This window comes from Mauremys reevesii, linkage group 5 (assembly GCF_016161935.1).
Source record: "Mauremys reevesii isolate NIE-2019 linkage group 5, ASM1616193v1, whole genome shotgun sequence".
Classification (NCBI taxonomy): domain Eukaryota; kingdom Metazoa; phylum Chordata; order Testudines; family Geoemydidae; genus Mauremys; species Mauremys reevesii.
The window spans coordinates 40,690,108-40,713,161 of record NC_052627.1 but is presented as its reverse complement, the minus strand read 5'-3'; the positions used below and the strand labels follow the sequence as shown (position 1 = coordinate 40,713,161).

The following is a 23,054-nucleotide window of genomic DNA, read 5'->3' as shown; positions in this document are numbered from 1 at the left end:
CATTTTATTTTTATTTTCTCACTTACCATACAGCCCAAGATTTTTTGACTTCCTTTAATTGACATTGGATTTTATTTGAGGTCACCACGTGGGATGAAATCATTCTGAAGAAATGTTGTAAAGAGATGAGAAATGATTAGAGACTTCTTCTAAATTAAGTAGATGGAGTGTCTATTAAAAAGGCTGTTCAATATCTCTTAAACCACAGTTCTTTTGTCTTTCCCTTTTTATTTGTTTTGTTGGCATGCACTTGATATAAGAAACACAGCCTCATCCCCAAACCTGGAAATAAAAAATGTGTGGCGCCAAGTCCTGCTCTGTTACAGTGACCTGTAACTGTCTGAGACGGTGGTGTTACTCCAGAGCAGAATTTGTCCTAGTTCAGATTAATTGAGCAGTCTGAACGGAGTCGTTCCATTGGTTGGGAAATCTTTTTTTATCTCCAGTGTGATGTCAATGTTCTGAGATGGGAGAAGCTGAAATGAAATCATGGCACGTACAAAATATTGAGCTTTCACAATCTCCTCTAAAAAATAATGAAATCGCAAGACTTCTCTGTGACAAAAGTTGAGCAACATTTTGCAATAAGTGGCAAGTCATTATGGAATGTACTCTGCTGTACTATCATCCCTCTGGACTTCCTGATTTAACCACAAAAGTATTAGCTGATTCTTAACCAACCCACAAAGCAGTACTGTAGACACTGGATTTTACTGTAGCATAAGAAGCAAGGGATTGATACCCCATAAGGTACTTGAGTGCCTCCTGGAGAGGTGTTGAGTGCCCATGGCTCCCATTAGCTTCATTGGGAGTTGAGGGCATTTAGCACCTCCCAGCAGGTATTCTGCATTGCACAGAATAAGGCCCAAATGAGAGAATATTATTAAAGTTGTATGGCACAGAAGGCGGCATTTCATTTGTTAGTGATGGTACAAGTAGTGCCATCCAGGGCATTCAAGCACACGGGAATAGCATAGACATCCTTAGTATGTTACCCACTCAGTAGACATGGGGTATTTCTGTGGATGAATGACATTTTAATCAGCTTGGGAATGTTTTAAAGAGTTCAGGTGGTTTTAAAGCCATTTCTCTCATTGATATCTGTGCTGTGGTAGAGTCCAGCCAAGGAGTAGAAGTGGCTGCACAGTTTCCTTCCAGTGGTCATAGGAGGGTGTGACAGCCCTTCATTTCAGTGTTGGGAGTTCACTCTAAAACACCAATATGTGGGGGGGGAGGAGGAGGGGAACCACCTACTCCTCTCCAGGGATAGCAGAGGCGTTCTGTGTCATGCACACACAAAATAGTTTCTTGTAGATGGCTCATGACCCATCATAACATGCACATACATGGGAGTTGTTCCAGCCCCAGTGCTGTAGGAGCACCAGTGTGTGTATAATGCTTGGAGTCTTCTGTGATTAACTGACAGTTGTGTTGGAAGCAGCTTTGGGACAGGCAGTCAAGATGGTTGATTTATCAAAGTGAAATTTTGATTTCTCCACAGATAAAAGCATGTTGGCAAGAAAAAGAACTTCTAGAGAAGCAATTAAAGCAACAGGTGTGTGTGCACCTCTTCAATACCTTGTGTTTTGCATTTACATTAAATGTTTCAAGGCTTCTGTGAACTGGTAGAGTAAATCCCTACTTCTAAACTACTCATCTCTCCTCCTTAAGGGCCAGATCCTTCAGCTCTTAACTGTGTTGTGCCACCAAAGTCAGTGGGACTATACATGAGAGTAAGGGCTGCAGGATCAGCTCTGAAAGCATTCTATAATAATAAACTCATTGTTCCCCATAGAAAACTTTCTCTAAATATATGGAGGTTGCCACAGGCATGCTATCCATTGAGCAAGTTTCACTACATCGGAGTTCACTAGGGATTTGCAGAGGCTCAGCACAATGCCTGTGTACCCTGTAAGCCCTTCTATAAGTATGTTTCACTGTATTAACTCTGGCCCAAATTCATTCAATAAAGGGTCTGTGATTGATTTGATGATATTTGTGAAGGTTCATGACAAGTTCTAAGTATATCAGTGCAAAGTACTTATTTGATTGGGCCAATTTGTGAGGTGCTGACTCCAGCTTTTCCTCCCCCCCCCCCCCCCATCAGTCTTTACCAAAGCATATTTCCATTGATTTCATTGGGCTTCAGTAAAGCCCAAGCAACAACAGAGCAAAAGCTGTGAGGACCTCAAGATTTGGCTCATTACTATCCATATTATTTATTAACCCGGTTCCATGTTAAGCAAGTCTGCATGTGGTTAGTATTGGTTGAACAGTGAGTGCTACTACATGAGATAAAAATGTCATTTGGTGCCAGAAAACAGTGCTCGCAAGGTGTAGGTATCAAATACTTCATCCAACAGAAAAATGTCGATGGTCCTTGGCAGGATGTGCGGAAGATGCTGTATCAAGAGAGATTTATTTGTTCGTCAACATTCAGAATAGGTTAAATTAGAAGCCTTGTAGCCAATTATGGGTCTGGACCTTTCTTCACTATTAATGTTCAGTGGTTAATTTGTATTGGCATTCTGTTTGACCCACAGGTGCAGCTAGTAGCATGGTATTTTAAAAAAAAAAAAATTTTTTCCTACAGACAAAAGACCTCCCTGTGCCATCTGAGAAGTGCTGCTTCCTGCCTCAGATGTTTCTTCCACCTTGTGTTAACTATGGAAACTGTGGATTAGTTCTCCACTACCAAGACCCTCGAGTACAAATGTCATCACGGGGCATGTATGATCAGCAACAGCACCCTGTGAGTAGGACTTCTGTCAATTATCATTTTGCAGATCTTAGAACATGGCAACCTTACATGAGAACTGTGATCCTTTCAGTGATTCATTCCACTCTCTTCTTCAGCTATCTTGGTTGTCTCTCAATCCATTTCAGGATCCAGATTAAATTTTTCCTGGTGTTTTCAAAGCCGTCCATGGACTTGAACCAGCCTTGTGCCTGATCTCTGCTCAGTCTCTCTCTCTGCCTTTCTCCACACAAATCACCAATCTTCATTTAATAAGTCCTGCTCTGTGACCTCTCGTGAAATCTAGACTGATTCCACACTTTGATTCCACACTTCTTTTCAAGCCTCATCTGAAAAACTCTTTTCTCTCTCTTTGATGTTTCTGTTTTCTCCTACAATTTTTCATGTTAAATTTGTAACTCTGGTCCCACTTTCCTGCCTCCTTTGGAAAATCTGCAGAAGTGGGCTTAAAGGGGAGGGAAAGTCCTTGCAGGGATTTCTTGAGTGTGCCCGAATGGTGCTGAGGGCGAGATCAGTCTCTGCAGGACCCAAAGGCTAACAGACATCTTTTCTCCCCGCCTCTGCTTCATCTCAAGTGCTGTCCTGAGCAGATCTCTGACATACTTACATATTTCACCAACTTGATTTCATTAAAACTGACCCTTGTGGGTTTTGTACAATTTATGCTTTCCTCTGAATAGAGAGAAATAATTAAAACCTTTATAAATACATTTTATATATAATGTTCCTAAGAAAAAGGGGGGTTATTTTACATTTGATTTAATTAGAAAATATCTAATAGTATTGAAAATAAATTTTATGCATGAAGTTTGCTTAGACTTTTACACTATTATTTAGATCAACTCAGAATCTCATCACAGGTCATGTCTCATTTCTACAGTGCAGCATGGTTATTCATAAACATGGATTTGTTCCATAAGATACATAGCATGTCTCTGGGCATTCAAAATAAATAATAGTGACAACAAAGGTCCAAATGCTAGTCCTGTTAAAATCAGTGTGATTATTTTCTTGACTTGTGTGAAAGCAGGAGTTAGCCTAAATAAATATTTGTTGAATATGATGTCAAATTTTCCTGTCGTATGTAGTGAATCACCATATTTATTTGGAAAACCTGCTTGACTCTCATATGGTTTTGTCATTCATGAGTAATGTACAATACCGCACTATCATATCCTCTCTATGTAGCATGCAAACATTTCTATGCAAATTGATGAACTAGTAGCAAGATACATAACTATGCTATAAAGCCCTAAGGGCCAAATTTTGACATCTTGATGCATATTTAGTAATATCTTGCTCCAGGATAGCCGTGTTTAAATGGGACTACTAGAGGAGTAAGGTATTACTCAACATGAGTAAAGGTAGTAGAAAATGGCCCTAAATGATTTATGAAAATTTGTCATTTTTCAAGCAAGCTTATTTTATTGTAAAACAATAATAAATTATACTTTAAACAAAAAATTAAAATAAGAACCTACTAATTTTTAAATCCTATATTTATGCATATTATGTTACGTATTAAATGTGTTAATTATTCAGGCTTAGCTTAACTTTGCAAAATGTGTTTTTTATGCTTTCAAACTTAAGAAATCTGAGGAAAATTGTGGGCAAACAGGTAATTTTTGTGTTAGAAATACACTTATTTTGTTTATCAGAGTCTGAAATATTGTAAAATGTTTCTCACAGCAGTTTGGAATCAGTCCCAGATTATTTTGAATTTCCTCCTTGAGCTTTCATCATCTGTGTTTTTAATTGTACCAGAAGGACTCTCTGGGTTTATAAATTTTGCCATTCCTAAAGGAGTGCAGAGGAGGTGCAGTCCATTTCTGATTGTTGCTTTGAAGTTCCCAAACTTGTTTTTTGAGTTTTCTTTGAAATTATTTTCTTATGTGAGCATAGTGTTGCTCTTAGCTCTTTAGCTCCCTGAGCAATTTGTCAGTGAAGAAAAAAATGTGTTAGGATTTAATGAGTGTCTTGATTTAACAAATGTAATACTGTGCATTGACCCTGTGCTTCTGAATTTTTACCTTTTCTGCATCTTGCTTTTTGTTTCTATTGAAAATTTTTAAGGAAACTTTTATATTTAGTTTGACTTGAAATGTATCTCTCTTCTGTCCTTGGATTTCTTTCAAGACTGTAATATGAGAGAGAAAAGAAGTAGTAATGAATTAGAGAACTGCATGTTTATTATGAATTGAATAGAGCAAAACACTTAAGCACAAGCTTAACTTCTTGAAGTTGATGGGACTGTTCATGTGCTTAAAGTTAAGTGTGTACATAGGTGCTTTGGCTCAAATTAGTAATTCTTGTGTAAAGTATAGAACTTCCAATTGTAGTAAGACTTCATTTTCCTTAGGCTTATGGTCACTTTTGAATAATGTTACATAACTACAAACGGATTTACGTTTTACTGACCTTAGCCATCATCCATAACAACAGTCTAATCTTGCAGTTCTAACTTAGGCAAAACTCCTACTGAAATCAGTTAAGTGTCTTCCCAGTGAGGATGGATAAATTGGAATTCTTTAGGTGATAATGGGAATTTTGCCAGAGGGATTTCTGCAAAACAGGGACCATAGAATTCTCCTATCCAATTAATGAATTGAGAGTGGTGATGTATGGCATTTCATAGGCTTCCTTATTTGTCTGAAGCTAGATAGAAAGCCTGACACGACTCCAACTGAGGTTAAAGTGTTTTTTGAAAGTGCTCAAATGTATATGAGGGCTGAGTCCTAATGAGAAAAAAACAATTTTATAAAATGGTCTTTCAGAATCAAATAGACTGGTAGTTATTTTCCACATTTTGCAATAGAACATAAAAAAAAAAAAATTTCCTTCTCCTATGAGAAATGTGGAGGAATTTCCAGGCAATATCATCGTCTTATTTGTTTGTATTACCATGATGCCTAGGAGCCCAAGTTATGGACCAGGACCCCCATCTTGGTATTGTCCTCTTGTAGAAAGAAGAAAAAAATTATCAGAGGGGTAGCCGTGTTAATCTGGATCTGTAAAAGCAGCAACGAATCCTGTGGCAGTCAGTCTATAAGGTGCCACAGGATTCTTTGCTGCTTTTACAAGAAAAAAATTGTTTTTTAAAAATAATTTCCCTGTCCTACAGCATATTCAAGGTGGCACATGATGCTATCTAATGTGATTGATACCTTCATCTAACTCTATGGGAGGACAGGTGAATGCACTTTTGAGATGAAGGGTGTTGAAAACGAATGCTGACAAACTTTGCACGCTTTCACATTGGAACAGCTTCACCTGCTATGTCAAAGCATGCCATTCTCTTAGCTTCTTAACTGCTTGCATTGGTCCTAGTTAAAAATGCAAATGTTTATAATGCCTTCAGGTCCATTTCATTTGTCTCTGTCTTCTCACTCCCTATCTACAGTGTTCATAAGATTGTTGAAAATCTGATTGATGTTACTAATGTTGGCTTTGATTTGTGGCATTTAGAAAGATTTATACTGTTCACAGAATTCAAACACATGTTAGAAAAAGAAAACAAGCTGAAAAGGTCAATCAGTAGAAATTTTGAGCCAAATCTAAGTTTTTTATTTTTTTGTTTTTTTGGTAAATTACTTTTGTATGACTAATAAAAAGCTTCACAGCATAATTATATTTTTAACATACCACTATTCTTTTGTTTGAAGTGTCTATGAAGTCCATATTGCTGTAATAATGTTTTATTGTTCTATGCAGCCAGACTATCAATGGTATGTTCCGGACCAGTTTCCGCCAGATGTGCAGCACAAGGCAAATGGTAAGACAACAGCTGTACTGAACATGCTGTGAATTCACTTTTTTAATGAGGCCTTTTTAGTAAACTTTCATATGTAGATAGTGCATTCTTACTCCAAGGCTCTACTTTATAAGGCTGCAGTTGATATACAAGACAGAAGTTGTAGGTTCTACTGGGGTGCCATCTGTGATATAGGTTTCAACTTCATTGTTATCCTTAAAACATCTCTTTTATAATGTATGTTACAGAATTGTATAGATGCCCCACTGAACTCCCAGTAATAATCTTTAAAGAGAGGCTATTCTGAGTTGGCCTTTAGAGCTTCTGGTGCCCCCGTCGAGACTAGATAAGAATAATGCTGAAGACAGGGTGAGAAATGGAACAGGTTTTAGCAGTTATCCCTGTTAACAATTTTTTTCCCTACTCCGTAGAAAAGATGCAAATTGAAATGCCTCTTCTTGTTGGATTGAGTGACAGAGACATTGTTAACATCAACTGATGCACAAAATCAGGAATCTAGAGGCCTAGAACTGTGCCCTGAATGGTTAAAGATGCTAGGTACTAAGGCAGTATCAATTATTAATGACTCTTGGAGACAAATGAGCATACACATTATTTACAAAAGATTAGGTTTGCTATGCAAAATTAGGATCCAGGTTTGAAATGACACAAAGTTGTGGGCGTATGGATTTTGGTTCCGACCATTATAGATATTGGGGTGGGGAAGCAGGGGAAAGGATATTGTTTTGAATCCCAAGTTCCTTTTTCTTCCCCTTCTCTTTGGAAACTTCTCCTCCTCTCCAGTTTGGGGATTTTGGTGTCAGCCGGGTTTTTGGGTCTTGTGGTACTCTAATCTCTCTTTCTTCTAGATGACCTTTCAAGTGACTTATGCTCTCCTGAGTTGTGAAGTTAAATGTATAATGCTAGGTATTGCATGGTATCACCATACGTATCATTCTGTAGTGGGTGTGGATACTGTATATAGTGATAAGGAGTTGTTATTGAGGCTATCTTGTGCAGCATCCAAATGGGAAGCTATCTGGCCATTTCTTCTCCAGCAGTTACATGTAGGAGATGCAGTACATGAAAATAGCACTATCCTTTAAAATGTATGGACTAGTCCCTTAAAGAATGAGGCAGCCTGAGGTTCTGGTGGGGTGGGAGGGAATGCTGGGCCCAGGGCAGACACCAGGAAGATGACGTTATTTTATGGCTTCTTCCCTTTAAACCCATGGGAATTTACTGCACAAAAGAATGTTGATGGTGTCATACCCATGCCCTCCATGTTGTGAACACATCAGAGTGGAGGTTGGGAGTAACTGCAGATGCAGTTCTATGGTAGTTTGTCTCTATTAAAGGGTCTGAGTAATACCCCTCTTGTGCCTATTTCTCCCTGTATATCTCCTTGAGTTTGCTTCTGACTCTCCCATGTTTAAAATGTTCTTTTAAAGCCAAGCTCTCTGTATGTTCCACCAGTGGTGGTGGACAGGGGCCAAGGCCACCCCTTTCAGCTAGACAGTTGGAAACTCAAGGAGTTGAAACTTACAAAGAGTTTTCACTTTCCCTCCTTTTCTACCCCCAGCTACAGGAACCCAGGCGACGTAATTTTGGCCCATATTATATAATGAATCCGTAACATAGAGAAATGATGTTGAGTGTAGAAAGGGCTACACTGAGCCTTTGGGGGTGGTATGTTGTTTTTACTAGTCAAAAATTAGCCATTAACCTTAAGGAAGTCCCAGATTTTGAGTACACTTATTAAAAACTGATTTTACTTCATAACAAGAGTGACTAACGTTGAAGCTAATTAACATTTTTTTGAGTTTTGGCAAGACTTTGAATGTTGAAATTCCAAAAATAAATGGGGGTAGGGGAGAAGAAACCTGAGGAAACTAGGAAATGTTCACAACTTTCCACCTCTGTCTTCTCTCCTTTTGGGCCAGCTCTAACTACAATAATGTTTGTACAGTCAGTCATAGTGTAGCTAGCAGAATTTGAGAAGGATCATTTATCTTAGCTTGAATATATGCCCAGTTAGGTAATAAACTGGCTATTAAATGTTCATGATTTTCTCCTGAATTAGTGCTTAAGTATGGTGCTGTAAAAAAAAAAAATTAAACAAGACAACAAATCAGTCTGTGATATCACAAGGCAGTTTTTTTCCCCACCCCATAAAGAATCTATCACTGGATTGATGTTATAGTACAGCCAAATCCTTTAGTCTTCTTTACCTAAGCAATATTTCCATTGTCATTAAGGGGAAGTTTATTCAAGCATCAACTACACGACGTGGCCCATATATTTTAATGTCATGACTTGCACACAAGTAAAATGAATCCGTGAACAAGTATTTATTGTAGTCGCTGGTGCTACTATATCTGCACATAATTTGTACCTTACATGTGTTTGATTGACAAACAAAGGATTTCTGTCATATAAGTGTGTACTCTGTATAAATATGACTATAGGCAGTGTGATATAAAACATACTATAAGATTCTGATCCACAAACCATCGAAGCAGAGCAACATAAAGAAAGGATTTTTCCGTTCAGTGACGGTTATGAAAAATCAAAAATAGAATAAGTTTCAGGTTGATCCAAAACCAACATTTTTTCACAATGTTTGGTAAATTGAAAAGTCTAAAAAATTTTACTTTGGGTCGACCAAAAAGTTTTATTTAGATTTTGAGCTTTTTTTGGTTTTGTGTTTGTGGGTTTTTTTAAATAAAATTGAAGGAAATGTCTAAACGAAAGGTGCTTTTGACCTGAAAAATCAAAACATTTCATTTTGAAAATGTTGACATGTTTCTACTCTTTTGGATATTCTTAAAACCATCAGCTTGGTGAAAGCAACATGAAATTGTAAAATGTTTCGATGTAGCCAAATCTCCATTTTTTAACCCCCCCAACCCTCAAACCCAAACATTCAGCTGAAAAACTTTGCCCAGCTCTGTACTGAAATCAATGGGAGTCTTTATATTGACTTCAGTGGACTTTGGACCAGACCCTAAATGTTAACACAAAGTATCCTGTAGGCATAGTTTGCTATAAGGCTCTTGCAATTGCAAAGGCATACATCGCAGAGCTGGGAGGTAGTAGCCTGTACAACCACACCTGGAGTATTGTGTTCACTCAGTTCTGGGCATTGTGTTACTGGAGAGACTGTCCTGTAGGGAAAGATTAAAAGAACTAAATATGTATAGCTTGGATAAGCAATTTTGAAGGAAGATATACTTAATAGTCTATGTATCTAACCTAGCCTCTTTTCACATTGCTGCCACTCCCTCCCCGCATCCATCCATGCCTCGACACCATGTTTTTCTGCTTCTCATGGGCACATCCTTTATTTCCCCCTGTGTATGGAACCCCTTTTCTGAGCTAGTCTGCAAAGCTATTATTTTCTTTCTTGTTTTAAATACTTCCTTAACGACCAGCTGCTTCTGCAAAAGTCTGCAGGAAACTTCTGTTCTCTCCATGGGAAAAAACCTTCTATTGCTAAGTAGCAACATAATCTTAGAGGGGTTGTTCCTGCGCTACTTCTCCTTACTGTCTTGTTAATCCCTGGGTCCTGTCCTGTCCATGACCATGGTGAAATTCTAGCTCTACTGAAGTAAATAGGAGCTTTCCCATTCTTCAACAGGACCAGGACTTCCTCATCATATCTGTTAAGAGATACCTTGCAAATTTGGGGTGTTATTAAAATAAATAATACGTTTAATATTTGAAGTTAATTAACACCAACCGGGGAGGGCTGAGAGGACTTATTAGGTGAAGTATCAAGAAGTATAACTTGAAATAGAAAAATGTCGTGAAATTAGGAAAAGGAAAATTCCACAGAAACCAGAATCATCCCTGAAATATTTTAATGACCTGCAGAAATATGGAGCAGCATCTTTTTTCCTTCCCTTCTTTCCTCATTTTCCTGTTTTGTTGGGTTTTTTTGGTTTGTTTATTTTCCCCCTCATCCCCAGGCACCGTGACCCTTTTTTTGTGCAGTTGGCAGAAGATCACTTACTTACACATAGATCTAATCTTCAACATTTGGCTCCAGAGCTGAACTTTCCCAAAGACTGTGGTGGTTTGGATCTGGGGTTTTGATTTGGACCCTTTCTAATTTTAATGGTAATGAATGCCTTCCTCAGAGCAAAGGATGGGTGGGAGGTGAGGGGAAGTGCAACGGGGAATAGGAAAACAAGGAGTTAAAGAGGGAAAAAATTCTCCTACCCATTTCTTCTTGAAAAAGCTTTCCCTCCAAAACCAGAATAAAACAAACAAGGGTAATGTTCAAGACAAACAATTTTCACATTTTTGTTTAACTAGAAATTCTTACTTTTTGTTTATAACCCTGAGTTGTAACACTAAAGGCAGTGGCATTTTAAAAAGCACAACAGCCCCAATGTCAGCTGTATTTCAAATTTCTGCAGTGAAATATGACTTTACGGTTGGGGATTTACAAACGGACAGAGCTTTGGTTATTGAACCTCAGTTATCGTGAACCTCCTGTTTATTTAATCAGTGTTGTATTCCCCAACTGTTTCACATAACAGGGGGTTTCACATAAGTGAGATTTGGCTATACTGTAAAGTGCCTGTTGCTCCTTAATGCTACTGCAATCTGCTGAACTAGTTGGTCTTGGGTAAGCTGTCAGTCCGTCTGTATGCTCTGCAGTCCTTAAGGACTTCAGTACATAAAGCTTAGTCCTGCTGAGCCAGCTGGCCTGGAGGAAGTTGATTGGCTGGCTATATATGCCTTAGTCCTTAAATGCTTAAGAGCTACAGTGCATGAAGCTGTCTTGTCTAGCCAGTTGTCCCCAGAGCAGCACCAAGCTGGCTGGCCATGACTGGGGAGAGCTGTTGTCAGCCTCAGAAAGCTAAACTCAATTGGGAGAATCTGAATGCAGATTTTGAAGTCTGCAGCAGCAGCAGCAGCATACTTGATTATCTCCACCCTCAGTTATTCAAATGGCTTCACTTGTCTCATGAAAATTTGATCTGGACTACAGTGCTGCAGATTCCTAAACAGTGACACTGGGTTTATAAGGTGTATTTATGTGTAACCGTGTATAGCCAGTTTGTATTTTTTTTTTTGCTTCAGTCTACCTACTACTGAACATTCCAGTTACTTTGTAAAATTGTGTCTGCAGCTTTAGGGAGTTTAACTTAGATATTAACAAATAGTCACTCACCCAGAAATTGTTTTAATAGGCCTTAGAGGTTAGGAAAAATGTATCCTCCAGAAAAGCTTAGGAGCCAGGAGACTGCGTAGGCTGCCTCTAGCTGCAGGCTATGGAAACAGTTTAACCACTTGAAGCCTAATTTTAAAAATGTACATTAAATGTGTTTCTCCTTTTGTGTGTGTTTAATGACTCAGTGTATTCCAAGCCCTTGCACATTTGCAGGGCAGCATTTCTTAAAGGAGACCCTTGTTGCTGCTAGTGGTCTGGTAAGAAACACCAGGCTGTACCCCAGGGTAAAGTCATGAGGCCATGTGCCCTTTGGGAGGAAACATGCTCTATGTCCACAGGAACCTAAGTGATTAACCTCCAGGGGTCTTACCAGTGGGATCAAAACTGAATCCAGGACTATTAAAACAGCTAGTTGCAAGTGGAAAGGTATGGGCTGCACTCATGGTTATTGGTTCTAAGACAATAAGATTTTCTTCCCATTCATATCCATAAAGGTGCACATTGTATCTTATTAAAACCCCTTAGTGAAGCTCATTTTGTCTGAGGGCATAAATCAATGTGGGGGATTGCAGAGCACAGCTCTTCCTCTTTTGTGTGCTGTGTTCTGTGCCTGCAGAGACGTGCCTTTAGCAGCCTATGCCCAGAAAGTGGGCAATACGGGATCAGGTTGCCAGCAAGAGACCATTTAATACGAGCGTCTGATCCAAAAGCCAGTCTCCAGAGCAGAGTAAGAAAAGCAGGGTGACTAGAGGAAAGTGGAAAGGATGGGTACTGGGAGTATGGGTAGGAAGAGAGCTGGCCTGTTCTGCAACTTGCCTCCCCTTTAGGCCTGTGCATCTTTCTCCTCCTGATAATGCAATGTTATAGATGGGGAAAAACCGGAGGGGAAATAAATCAGTTAGTTGAAAGAGGGAAAAGGCCAATATATAAAGGTGGAGGAGAGGACAGATTTGGGTCCAGGGAAGGACAGCGTGCAGGGGAGGTGGAAGGGAGCAAGCATAGCAGTGGCCTGACTCTAATGGAGCTGCACCTGCTTCCAGCAGGGCTGAACCTGGCCCCTCCTCTTTTTACTTTGTGCCTGGATTTGTGCTGGATCTCAAGTCTGAGGCTTTCCTCACTTGCTTGCAGTCTAGCCTTGCTCTAATGTTTATGCTTCCCTTGTGTGGCACCAGTTCCTAAACCTGCTTTATGTGCTATATCACTCAGTGTTCTTGGAATTTGTTTTTATTTGCTTTAGGGGCAAAGGATAAAGAATTCCAGCAAGTGTATTTAATTTGAGTTTATTTAGCAGGTGGAGCTGGCTTCCTTCCTTATCTAACTGCAAAATTGAAAAGATGGTTAGGAAAAAAATTGGTTTTGGAGACTTTCCCTGAACCCTCTTTTCATAAAGATTTCTCTGGAAAAGAGGTTTTATTTCTTGGAGCTCCTGTGTCCTTGCTGCTGGCATGTGTTGTCTCTTTTGCTTCCAAGATGCATCTTGGGGTTTTTTGATTTTGGCAGAAATAACTAGTGGTCCCCCAGTAGATGTATTCAAGAACCACACTTATCCCTTCAAAATCCCTGATCTAAATACGTGAACTCTTAGTCCTAATGTTTATATATTCATTATATATTTTAATTTGGGGTCAAATCAGGCCTGGCTTAGTGCACAGGAAGAGGATAAAACGAGTCCTTCTTCATCTAACTCCCTGCTTAGTGGGCAGTACTGATTTAGTTGCAAGATCCTAGGAAGAATGGGAGCGGTCAGCTAATGGTGCTAAGTAGGCCTAGATGGGGTAAGCAGAGTTCAGCCTAGGAACTCTAGGTACACCATTTCACAAATGTGGCAGGACATCTGAACATCTATAGAGGCAAGATGTGTCCAGGTATCCCTAGTGTAGTGCCACCTCTCATTCTCAGGAGCCAATGTTGCCTTTAACATACACATTCTTCTGCTACTAATATTATAATTAGAGCTGGTGGGAGAATGGATTTTTTTCTGTTGAAAATTACAACTTTTCAGAGAAAAAATGAAAACCTGAAAACAAAGTTTTGGTTTTTTCAATGAAAAGTCAACACTTTCCATGGAAAGTGCTGAAAACCGTTTTAATGGGAAATTATTGACCGGCCCAAGGTGTGTTTACACGCATGCATATCTGAAACTGCACAAGTATTTCAAAGTTGGCCTTTATAAAGCTTGAAGCTCTTCCAGCAAACCAGGACATATTCATGAGTTGGTCTTCGCATGGGAAACTAAGGATTTGACAATTTACCCCATGTTTAGCTCTTTCAAACATTTTTAGAAATTCTGCTCTAATAATACTTTCTCCCACTATAATGCAAACCATAAACACATTCAGAATGGCCTACAATTTCTGTTTCCTGAAATGTCAGAAGTTTTCATTTTCTAATTTTGGTTTCAAAATCTACCTTCAACTTAAGATCACAGAAAATTCCATATTGTTTCAGCTGAATACCAGTTGGAGATGACCGCTAAGAAAGTATGATACAAAATTTAAACAGTAGCATGGCTTTAAACGCTAACAATCCCACCCCCGCAACAGGATGTTCCAATACGTACTCATTTCCTGCTTTTGCTGTCAATAAATGGTCCCGGCTATTTTAAATAGTTTCAGATGCATTGATAAGCTAATATTAAATTAGACTGCAGACATTGGGAAGATATCAAGGCATTTTATAGTAACTTGGTTTTCTCTGGTTTACATTGTGAGTTCATATGGCAGTGGTAATACTGGTATTTCAGTAACATACTGTAAATACACAGATGTTAATTAATTAGATTCTTTCCTGTTGGTTTCATGAAACATTCGTTTGCCATGTGGAAATTCCATCTTTCTCATCCATTATCTGAAGGAGATGCAAAATTAGTTCCATGCTATTTGTTCACTAATATAGATGCACCAACTTTGAAAGTACTGTGTTTATTACTTTAGTCTATCAAAAATACACTATTCCTGCTTAAGTGAGGGCCCAGTTCCCTTTGTCTGTTTTCACTGCAGTGCATTTTTGAAACATAAACTACTGTGGGCCAGATTTAGACTCCAATGCCAATTGCTTTGCATGGCTGCAAAGCAGCCAGAAAGCCAAATTAACCAGTTGACAGGAGATTCTTCTTGTGTAAAGGTAATTCTTAAATTGTGGCAGCTGAACATCACCCCATTCCTGACCATCTATGTAGGGAACATACCTGGAATGCCCTTGCACTTGGCTGATTCTCAACTGCTGGACTGTCCCTTTTGAGGGACACCTCTGTGCTGTTCTAATTTATGCCAGGAACTGAAGTGGTCCCCAGCAATTATTAGGATCTAGATCAGGGGTAAGCAACCTATGACATGGGTGCAGAAGGCGGCACGCGAGCTGATTTTCAGTGGCACTCACACTGCCCGGGTCCTGGCCACTGGTCCGGGGGACTCTGCATTTTAGTTTAGTTTTAAATGAAGCTTCTTAAACATTTTTAAAACCTTATTTACTTTACATACAACAATAGTTTAGTTATATATTATAGACTTATAGAAAGAGACCTTCTAAAAATCTTAAAATGTATTACTGGCACGTGAAACCTTAAATTAGAGTGAATAAATGAAGACTCGGCACACCACTTCCGAAAGGTTGCCGACCCCTGATCTAGAGAGACCAAAGGTGGCTTGAGGGCATCACCACCTCAGTTCTGCATGAAGCGCTGAGAATCTAGCTCTCCCATTATAATTTTTTCAATAACTTTTTAAAAAGTTACAGATACTGACACTTTACAGGCACCTTTGAAAAATCTTTTTTTTAGAAATAGTTCTGCTTATAACATTATCTTGGTTTTTTTACCTTTCCTTTTTTTTTTTTATTACTGAGGATGTTAACATGAAAACAGTGAACTTAATTCCCCACTGCCTTGTACCTTGTATAGTTAGTTATACCTGTTCAAAATACTACCATTCTGATTTGGTAGGGTTTTCTGTTCACTTGAACAGGTGTAAAATGACTACAAAAGTCTCCAGGCCATGGAGAATCAGTCCTACTGCTAGCTTCTTACCTGAAATTATCATTCCTTCTTGTGATAAATTCATTTCTATAACAGTCAGTGCTGATGTTACAGTGTTACGACTTGGGATTCAGCTCTCTATACAAATACAGATTTGGAGTAACATTGATTTATATCTGTCAAGGTTCCTTCCCCACTCTGAACTCTAGGGTACAGATGTGGGGACCTGCATGAGAATCTCTAAGCTTAACTACCAGCTGAGATCTGGTTTTGCTGCCATCACCCAAATTATTTATGAGTTATTTGGGACACTCTGTCTACCTCCCCACCAGAATATCTCCCTCCCAAGTACTATAACCCTTCCCTGGGTAGCCTTGAGAGACTTCTCCACCAATTTTCTGGTGAGTCCAGATCCAACCCCCTTGAATCTTAAAACAAGGAAAAATCAATCAGGTTCTTAAAAAGAAGGCTTTCAATTAAAGAAAGAAAGTAAAAATCATTTCTGTAAAATCAGGATGGAAAAACTTTACAGGGTAATTAGATTCAAAGAGTTCCAGAAGAACCCCCTCTATCCTTAGGTTCAAAGTTACAGCAAACAGAGGTAAACACTCTGGCAAAAGGAACATTTACAAGTTGAGAAAACAAAGATAAACCTAACACGCCTTGCCTGGCTGTTACTTACAAGTTTGAAATATGAGAGACTTGTTCAGAAAGATTTGGAGAGCATGGATTGTTGTCTGGTCCCTCCTAGTCCCAAGAGCGAACAACCCCCAAAACCAAAGAGCACACAAACAAAAGCCTTCCCCCCCCCCACCAAGATTTGAAAGTATCTTGTCCCCTTATTGGTCCTTTGGGTCAGGTGTCAGCCAGGTTACCTGAGCTTCTTAACCCTTTACAGGTAAAAGGATTTTGGTGTCTCGGGCCAGGAGGGATTTTATAGTATTGTACACAGGAGGGCTGTTACCCTCCCTTTATAGTTATGACAATATCAGAATAACTGAGATCAGAATCTAGCCACAGGATTGTATGTTTAGGCAAATGTCCGCGGTAAGAAAAAATAAGGGAAGAAAATATCACTATGGTCCTGATCTTGCATTGTCAGGTGTGAGGGGGCCCCAGGCCAGCACAGCAGTCTAACTGCCTTTTAGACAATGTCGAATTGGGCCTAAATAGACCTTTTCCAGAAATTTACCATGAGTCATTGATTACTTTGTAAATTCTGCTTCTTTTTTTAATTGTGTGGGTACGCCACTGTAATAGTACTATGGTCAAAGGTGAGGTGATCCTTCCAGGTGTGAGGATGTGTAATCCATTTGGCATGTCAGATGAATAGACACTCTACATATACACCTTCACAAATGGAAAATATTCATCATCTAATTGTCATCCATCTTATACTCATCACTTAATTTATCACAGAGACATAAAGTGGCTTCTAACAGACAAAGGAAGAGTTCTATTATGAAAACCTGGAATTCCAACAATGTTGCCTCTTCATCTCCTGCCACAAATATGGACCTTTGGATTTAATTTTCTCTTCTCAGCATCAGAGGGGTAGCCATGTTAGTCTGGTTCTGTAGAAGCAGCAAAGAATCCTGTGGCACCTTATAGACTAACAGACGTTTTGCAGCATGAGCTTTCGTGGGTGAATACCCACTTCTTCGGATGCTTGCAAAGTGGGTATTCAAAGTGCAAGCATCCGAAGAAGTGGGTATTCACCCACGAAAGCTCATGCTGCAAAACGTCTGTTAGTCTATAAGGTGCCACAGGATTCTTTGCTGCTTCTTCTCAGCATGTTCATCCAAATTCTTCCCTCAACTGGGAACCAAATGGCTGGTAGATTTTGTGATTGGCTTCTGAGTACAGGACTAACTGCATTTGGATGTCATTAGTACTGTACATATCAGAAGTAAATGACAGATGTAACATGTTGGAGCAGTACATTATTCTCTCTGACATAGTCAGAACTCAGAATACGCTTGGGAGTATTTCCTATTGTTGTTTTAATGTTTTGCTTGTAAGGATGTACTGTGTGCTTTTTCATGGTGTTCCTAGCAATATGTTACAACATTTCAGGAACTTCTGCTGAAACTTCTTCAGAAAGGATGTATGTGTTATATTGTCAATCTTGTATTTTCCTTTCTGTGGTGACATTTTGTCCATGCTCACTTGCGTTACTATCATAGACATATGCTTGAACCACAGATGTGCTAAGAGTTAATACTACTAGATTTGTCACTGCCTTATACCTTGGGTAGTCTTTTACACTTCTGCAAAGTGGGCGTAAACCTCTGCCAAATGAGAGTGACACATTTTATTCCCACTTTGCAGAAGTGTAAAAGACTACACTAGGTGCAAGGCTGTGGCATATAGGTCCTAACATATACTTTAGCAGCTGGTATTTGAGAGAGGTCACAATTGACTATGAGATGGTAACCACTGACCACTGTTTAAAATAATGGCATTTCTAAGCCATCTTGTTTCACTTTTGGTTTATTGTATACTTATGGGGACTGTAAGCTTTTGATTATATGGAACTTAAATTCTTCAAGGAAAAAATCAAGTAAGAAAAAGGGAAATTAATCACAAGTGGGTTAATATTTTTAATTTTAAAACATTTTGTATTCATTTACTTGCAGATACTTCCTCAGAGAAAGAAGTCCATCACTGAAAGCATATGAACTAGAGAAGTGCAGATGAATTACACAGGCTCCCATACTGTGAAAGACTGGGAGCTAGCCTGATGTTTCCTCGTAACTTTATTGTTCTTTGTTTTTTGCCTATAGCTCCTTATCTCTCCAGTGCATGTTATTTGTACCTGGTGAAATCCCAGTGGGGGTGGTGATGATGATGGAGACACAGATAAATCCTTCACAGATGTGATCTTCAAGAACTGGTTAAATTATCTGGGGAAAGACCACTCCCTTCCCTTCCTTTGTGGAAGATGCTGCCCATACTGGCTACAGGGATCTATAGAAACATCTTATGATACAACATTTAACTACTGCTGGGGATTAAGAGGATGTTGTGGCTGATTTGAATATAAAATGTTTAAGCACATTAATATTGTGATCTTGTGTAAGAATCACAATCCATTTCATTTAATTTCTGAAAATTATTTGTTGTGCCATTTTGAATTCTGCACTCATTTCTCTTCATATATATTTATTGGAATGATAGCTCTTCAGAGAAGCAGCTGTCTACTACTCTGTGATTGTACACTGCCTAGTATGAATGAGCCTCATTTTTAGTTGGTCCCTAGGTGCTTCTGTAATAAACATGATTATTATTAATAATAGGTTGACTGATGAAAATGGCAATCCTACTTTTTAACAACATTTGCATAATAACTGTAATTGTGTCGCACGTTGTTCAATTTTCCATAGTAGACACTGAACCTGCTCCCATTTAAGTCATGGCCAAGTCTTCCATTTATTTCTATAGCAGAAAGCTTGGGCCTAAGGCCTGCAAAGGATATGATCATAATTCTGTGTTTGTGTATATATTTGTATAAATGGAATATTAATGGAAATATTCCACTGATTTATATTGAGAGTGGAAACAAGTTTCTACTTATAGAGGATTTTAGTAATTAATAATGCTAAACATAATTGTCTAACCTTTAATTTGAGAACACAGTTACATTTTAGATAGAATAGTTCTATTTAAACCATGAAACTTTATAGGAAATCAGCATGACAGCTGTTTGGCCAACACTGCATGATGTAATCTGCTCACAGTATTACTGCTCTTTCCTTTCATATATTTAGTAGGACAATTCTTGTAGGGATTCTGCCACAGACTGTTAGGGCTCTGCCTTACATAGGGGTAAGTCTTGTGCCTTAAGCAGTAGGTCACATGAAAAGTCTAATGGATGTTCTTGCTGAATCAGTAGAAATTTCTTAATGTGAGTCTAATTTCACACCACACCTTCCTAAATTGTGCCAAGGCAGAGTTTTCAAGTGGACCTACCAGCCCTCACGGCCATATGCAGGATAATTCCCACATTAATAACAATCCATTTTTATTCCCATTAATGTACAAAGACTTTTGCATTAAAATAATAAGCTTCATGGATTAAATGTTTTCAGCATTTGAATTCAGACCCAATGGAAAACAATCCCTGGGAAAGGATTTCTCTGCAATTAAATTAATTCCTCCAACCGCTTTGTTTTTTGCATTCAAGGAGACAAATCCCGCCCTATTTGGTCATGCAGACCAAGAGGAACATGACCAAAATCCTAAATTAACCATTCTCTGGAGAATAACTATTTTTTCATGATTTTTTAGAAACCTGTGGGATAAAAGCCCAAATGTCCATTGAAGCTGCTATCTCTGCATGGGTATGAAGCTGGCTTACAGATACTGTAGCAGCAGATAATTTAACTAGCAGACAACTGATTAATGATTTGTCTAATAAGGGTGAGATCATGGAAAATGCTAATGCAGTGCCTTAGGAAAATCCAATTATAATGTAACCTAATTCAATTCAGACTCTCAGCAGGTGACCAATGTTGTGGGAAGAATACCCCACACTCGGCTGTAGTGAATGTTCAAAACAGACAAGCTTCTGCATATCTGGTGTTACAGCCAACAAACCTCCATTTGATTCACTTCAGCCCCTTCTGCTCAACTAACTATGAAGGTTGTGCTTTCTATTTGTGAAGCTTAACTCATTATATAGTTTGAGGAACTATTATCTGGCCTAAGCAGAGATGACTCAACATGAGTCACTCATGCTAAGAAAACAGAGTTTGCAGTGCTAACTTTTTTTTTCTTGGTATGGACACAAAGTTTTTAATGGTTAGTTGGCTAGGGCCTGATTCTGTAAATATTTACTTGCACAAATCCCAGTGAAGCTAATTGTGAGACTTTGCTTCTAATATGGTGGGAGCGGAGGGAAGAGGTCTGTTTACCTTTTGTGTGATGCTACATTCCCCAAATCCAGGCACTGTCTTCTCTCTGAATTAGTGTTGTCACATTAGAACAGCACACACCAAAGAACTGGTTTTTCTGTTTGACAGATGGGGGAGGGGAGGGGAAAATCAATTAGATTAAATCGACGGTGATTCATTTCTACAGAATTGTTGTCTCCAGTTCCAGTGCTTTGTCCGATCTGGATAATGGAGCTTCTTTCACTTTCTTTGGAAGATTATTCCACCTTTTATCGGATCTCCTGTTACTCCTCTATCTTCAGTCAATATTTTTCTTTCCCAAATATCATCCCATTTCTCTTTTTTAACCTTCCCATTTAGCTTTCTCCAACTTATTTGTATTGCAGCAGTGGATAAGGGAGATCAAATATACAATCAAGGATGTGACATACTTTTTTGGCAGGCTAGCTTTTTCAAAAAGGTGTCCGTTGGAAGCTGTTTAAAGTTTGCGAGTCTTAAAATAAATTCTAGAGAAGGGAGATTAGTGGGCAGTATAAATCAAGCAGTCAATGTTGACATATGACGATGATAAAGAATTGCTGAGTCATTTTTTAAAAAACTGAATACAGAACTTTATTAGAATAAGGAAAAGAGTATTTATTAACCCTAAAACTACTGCCTCTCTCTGCTTTCCTGTAGAGCTGCTGCCTTACAACCTTTCTCAGCCCCATCACACTTCCCTTTCTGCTACAGATTTAAAGAAATAGTACATGCACTCCCAAAATGCAGATACTAAATACAGCATCCCGCACAGCTCTGCAGTTTATCACATGGTTATAACAACCCACATAGGGAGAGAGGAACAAATATGTATTCTATATAATATTCTATACTTAGATACCTTGAGATGTAAAAGTTTCCTGGGCATAAATTTGTGATGGCTGTATTATTAATTGAATAATTTCCAGCGTTCATTTCAGGCTATACTGTACTTTAGGGATGAAGAAAATATTTTTGTCCAGATTAATTAAAAGGAAAAGGTGGGAGCTGTTTGAAGTTGCTCAGAATTTCTGAATACTAGAACAAGTGTTTGAGGATATGGATTAATGAAAAGAACATGGGCAGGGCAGTGAAAGGTACCTGGTACAATTTGTCTCATAGGTCTGCACATAGTAAAACAGATATGACAACCTATGTGTGCAATTCTGTAAATAAAAAAGGAAAAACCTGAACCACTTTACTCTCCGCCTTGAATTCATTCATTGGTTTTCTTGCTTGCCACATCAGTCCACATAAACTGAACCCCAACTACATCTCTGATCTTGACTCAAACTTTTCCTTCTACTGGCTAACCTTCTCCCATCCTCTCTCCTTATTGTTCCCTTTGTCTCCTTCCAGTCTTTGGTATTGCATCTTTTGTCATGCAGTCTTATTTGCTTGAACTGTCTTCAACATTTTACCTGCCAAGCACCCTTTTCCTTCCTCCTCCAAATCTCCCCTTAAACGTCACTTCCAGGAGTCCTTCCAAATTTGTCCTCTTCACCATTAAGTTTCTATGCCCTCCTGCACCTGCACTGCTATTTCATGTTCTGTCTTACCTATTTTAGTCCATGTCAATGCTCCTTGGGGGATTGGGGCCTTAGACTGTAACCTCTTTGGAGAAGAGAATTGGGTGGTATTCTCCGTTGTGTAAAGTGTTATGTTGCTATGTAAATGGTCATTAATTATAGCAAGAATGCTTTCAAGCAGCTCAGCAACAAAGACTGTTGTCCGTGAAAACAGTAATTTATTATACCCAATTAATTAAAAAAGAGTTTAAACATGAGTTACATAGGTGTACTGGCAAAAGCCTATTCTATTTGATGGCCCATGTTGTACGCCAGCCATGAGTCTGGGGTGCTCTTGATGATAAAATGCTTTGAGGTTCTAGGAGCAAGAAAGGCCATGTAAAAACCTTAGTCTAGTCTAAGCATTAGCAAGAGTTTGGCATCAGATGAATACGATTTATGATAAGCTAAAGCTCAGCCTCCCTTGCTCCCGTTTGTTTGTCTTACCTTACCTTGGTAAACTCAACCCTACCCCTCTCACCACCCTTGCACTGCGTTTACAATATACACCTCTACCTCGATGTAACTCTGTCCTTGGGAGCCAAAAAATCTTACCGTGTTATAGGTGAAACCATGTTATATTGAACATGCTTTGATCCGCTGGAGTGCGCAGCCCCGCCCCCACAGAGCACTGCTTTACCGTGTTATCTCCAAATTCGTGTTATATCGGGTGGCATTATATCGAGGTAGCAGTGTACCTTTACTTTGGTTGAAATAATCCCCCAAATTCAAAAATACCTGTGAGATTTATTTAAACCAGATCTTAGTATTTTAACTTTACAGAAGAGATTTTTTTCTTCCCTTGCTGTAAATGGTAGGCAGTGTCTCTGATTTTGCAGATGCAAGTTGAAAGGTATATAAGACACCATGGCAAAATAATGTACTTTTTTGATTAATAAAACACAC

General features: G+C 38.8%; 1 protein-coding gene across 4 annotated transcripts in view; it reads left to right on the top strand.

Moving 5' to 3' along the window:
• TNIP3 (TNFAIP3 interacting protein 3) overlaps window positions 1-23,054 on the top strand; it is a 125,382-nt gene extending 102,328 nt beyond the window's left edge. For 3 of the 4 annotated variants that reach the window (XM_039541892.1, XM_039541891.1, XM_039541893.1), the window contains exons 11-14: window positions 1,502-1,555; window positions 2,594-2,752; window positions 6,470-6,530; window positions 18,307-18,382. In XM_039541892.1, the coding sequence (XP_039397826.1) occupies window positions 1,502-1,555; window positions 2,594-2,752; window positions 6,470-6,530; window positions 18,307-18,338 (306 nt within the window). In that variant the 3' untranslated portion in view covers window positions 18,339-18,382. Of the gene's footprint in view, window positions 1-1,501; window positions 1,556-2,593; window positions 2,753-6,469; window positions 6,531-18,306 lie in introns of all 4 variants that reach the window. The other variant, XM_039541890.1, reaches the window with a different exon arrangement.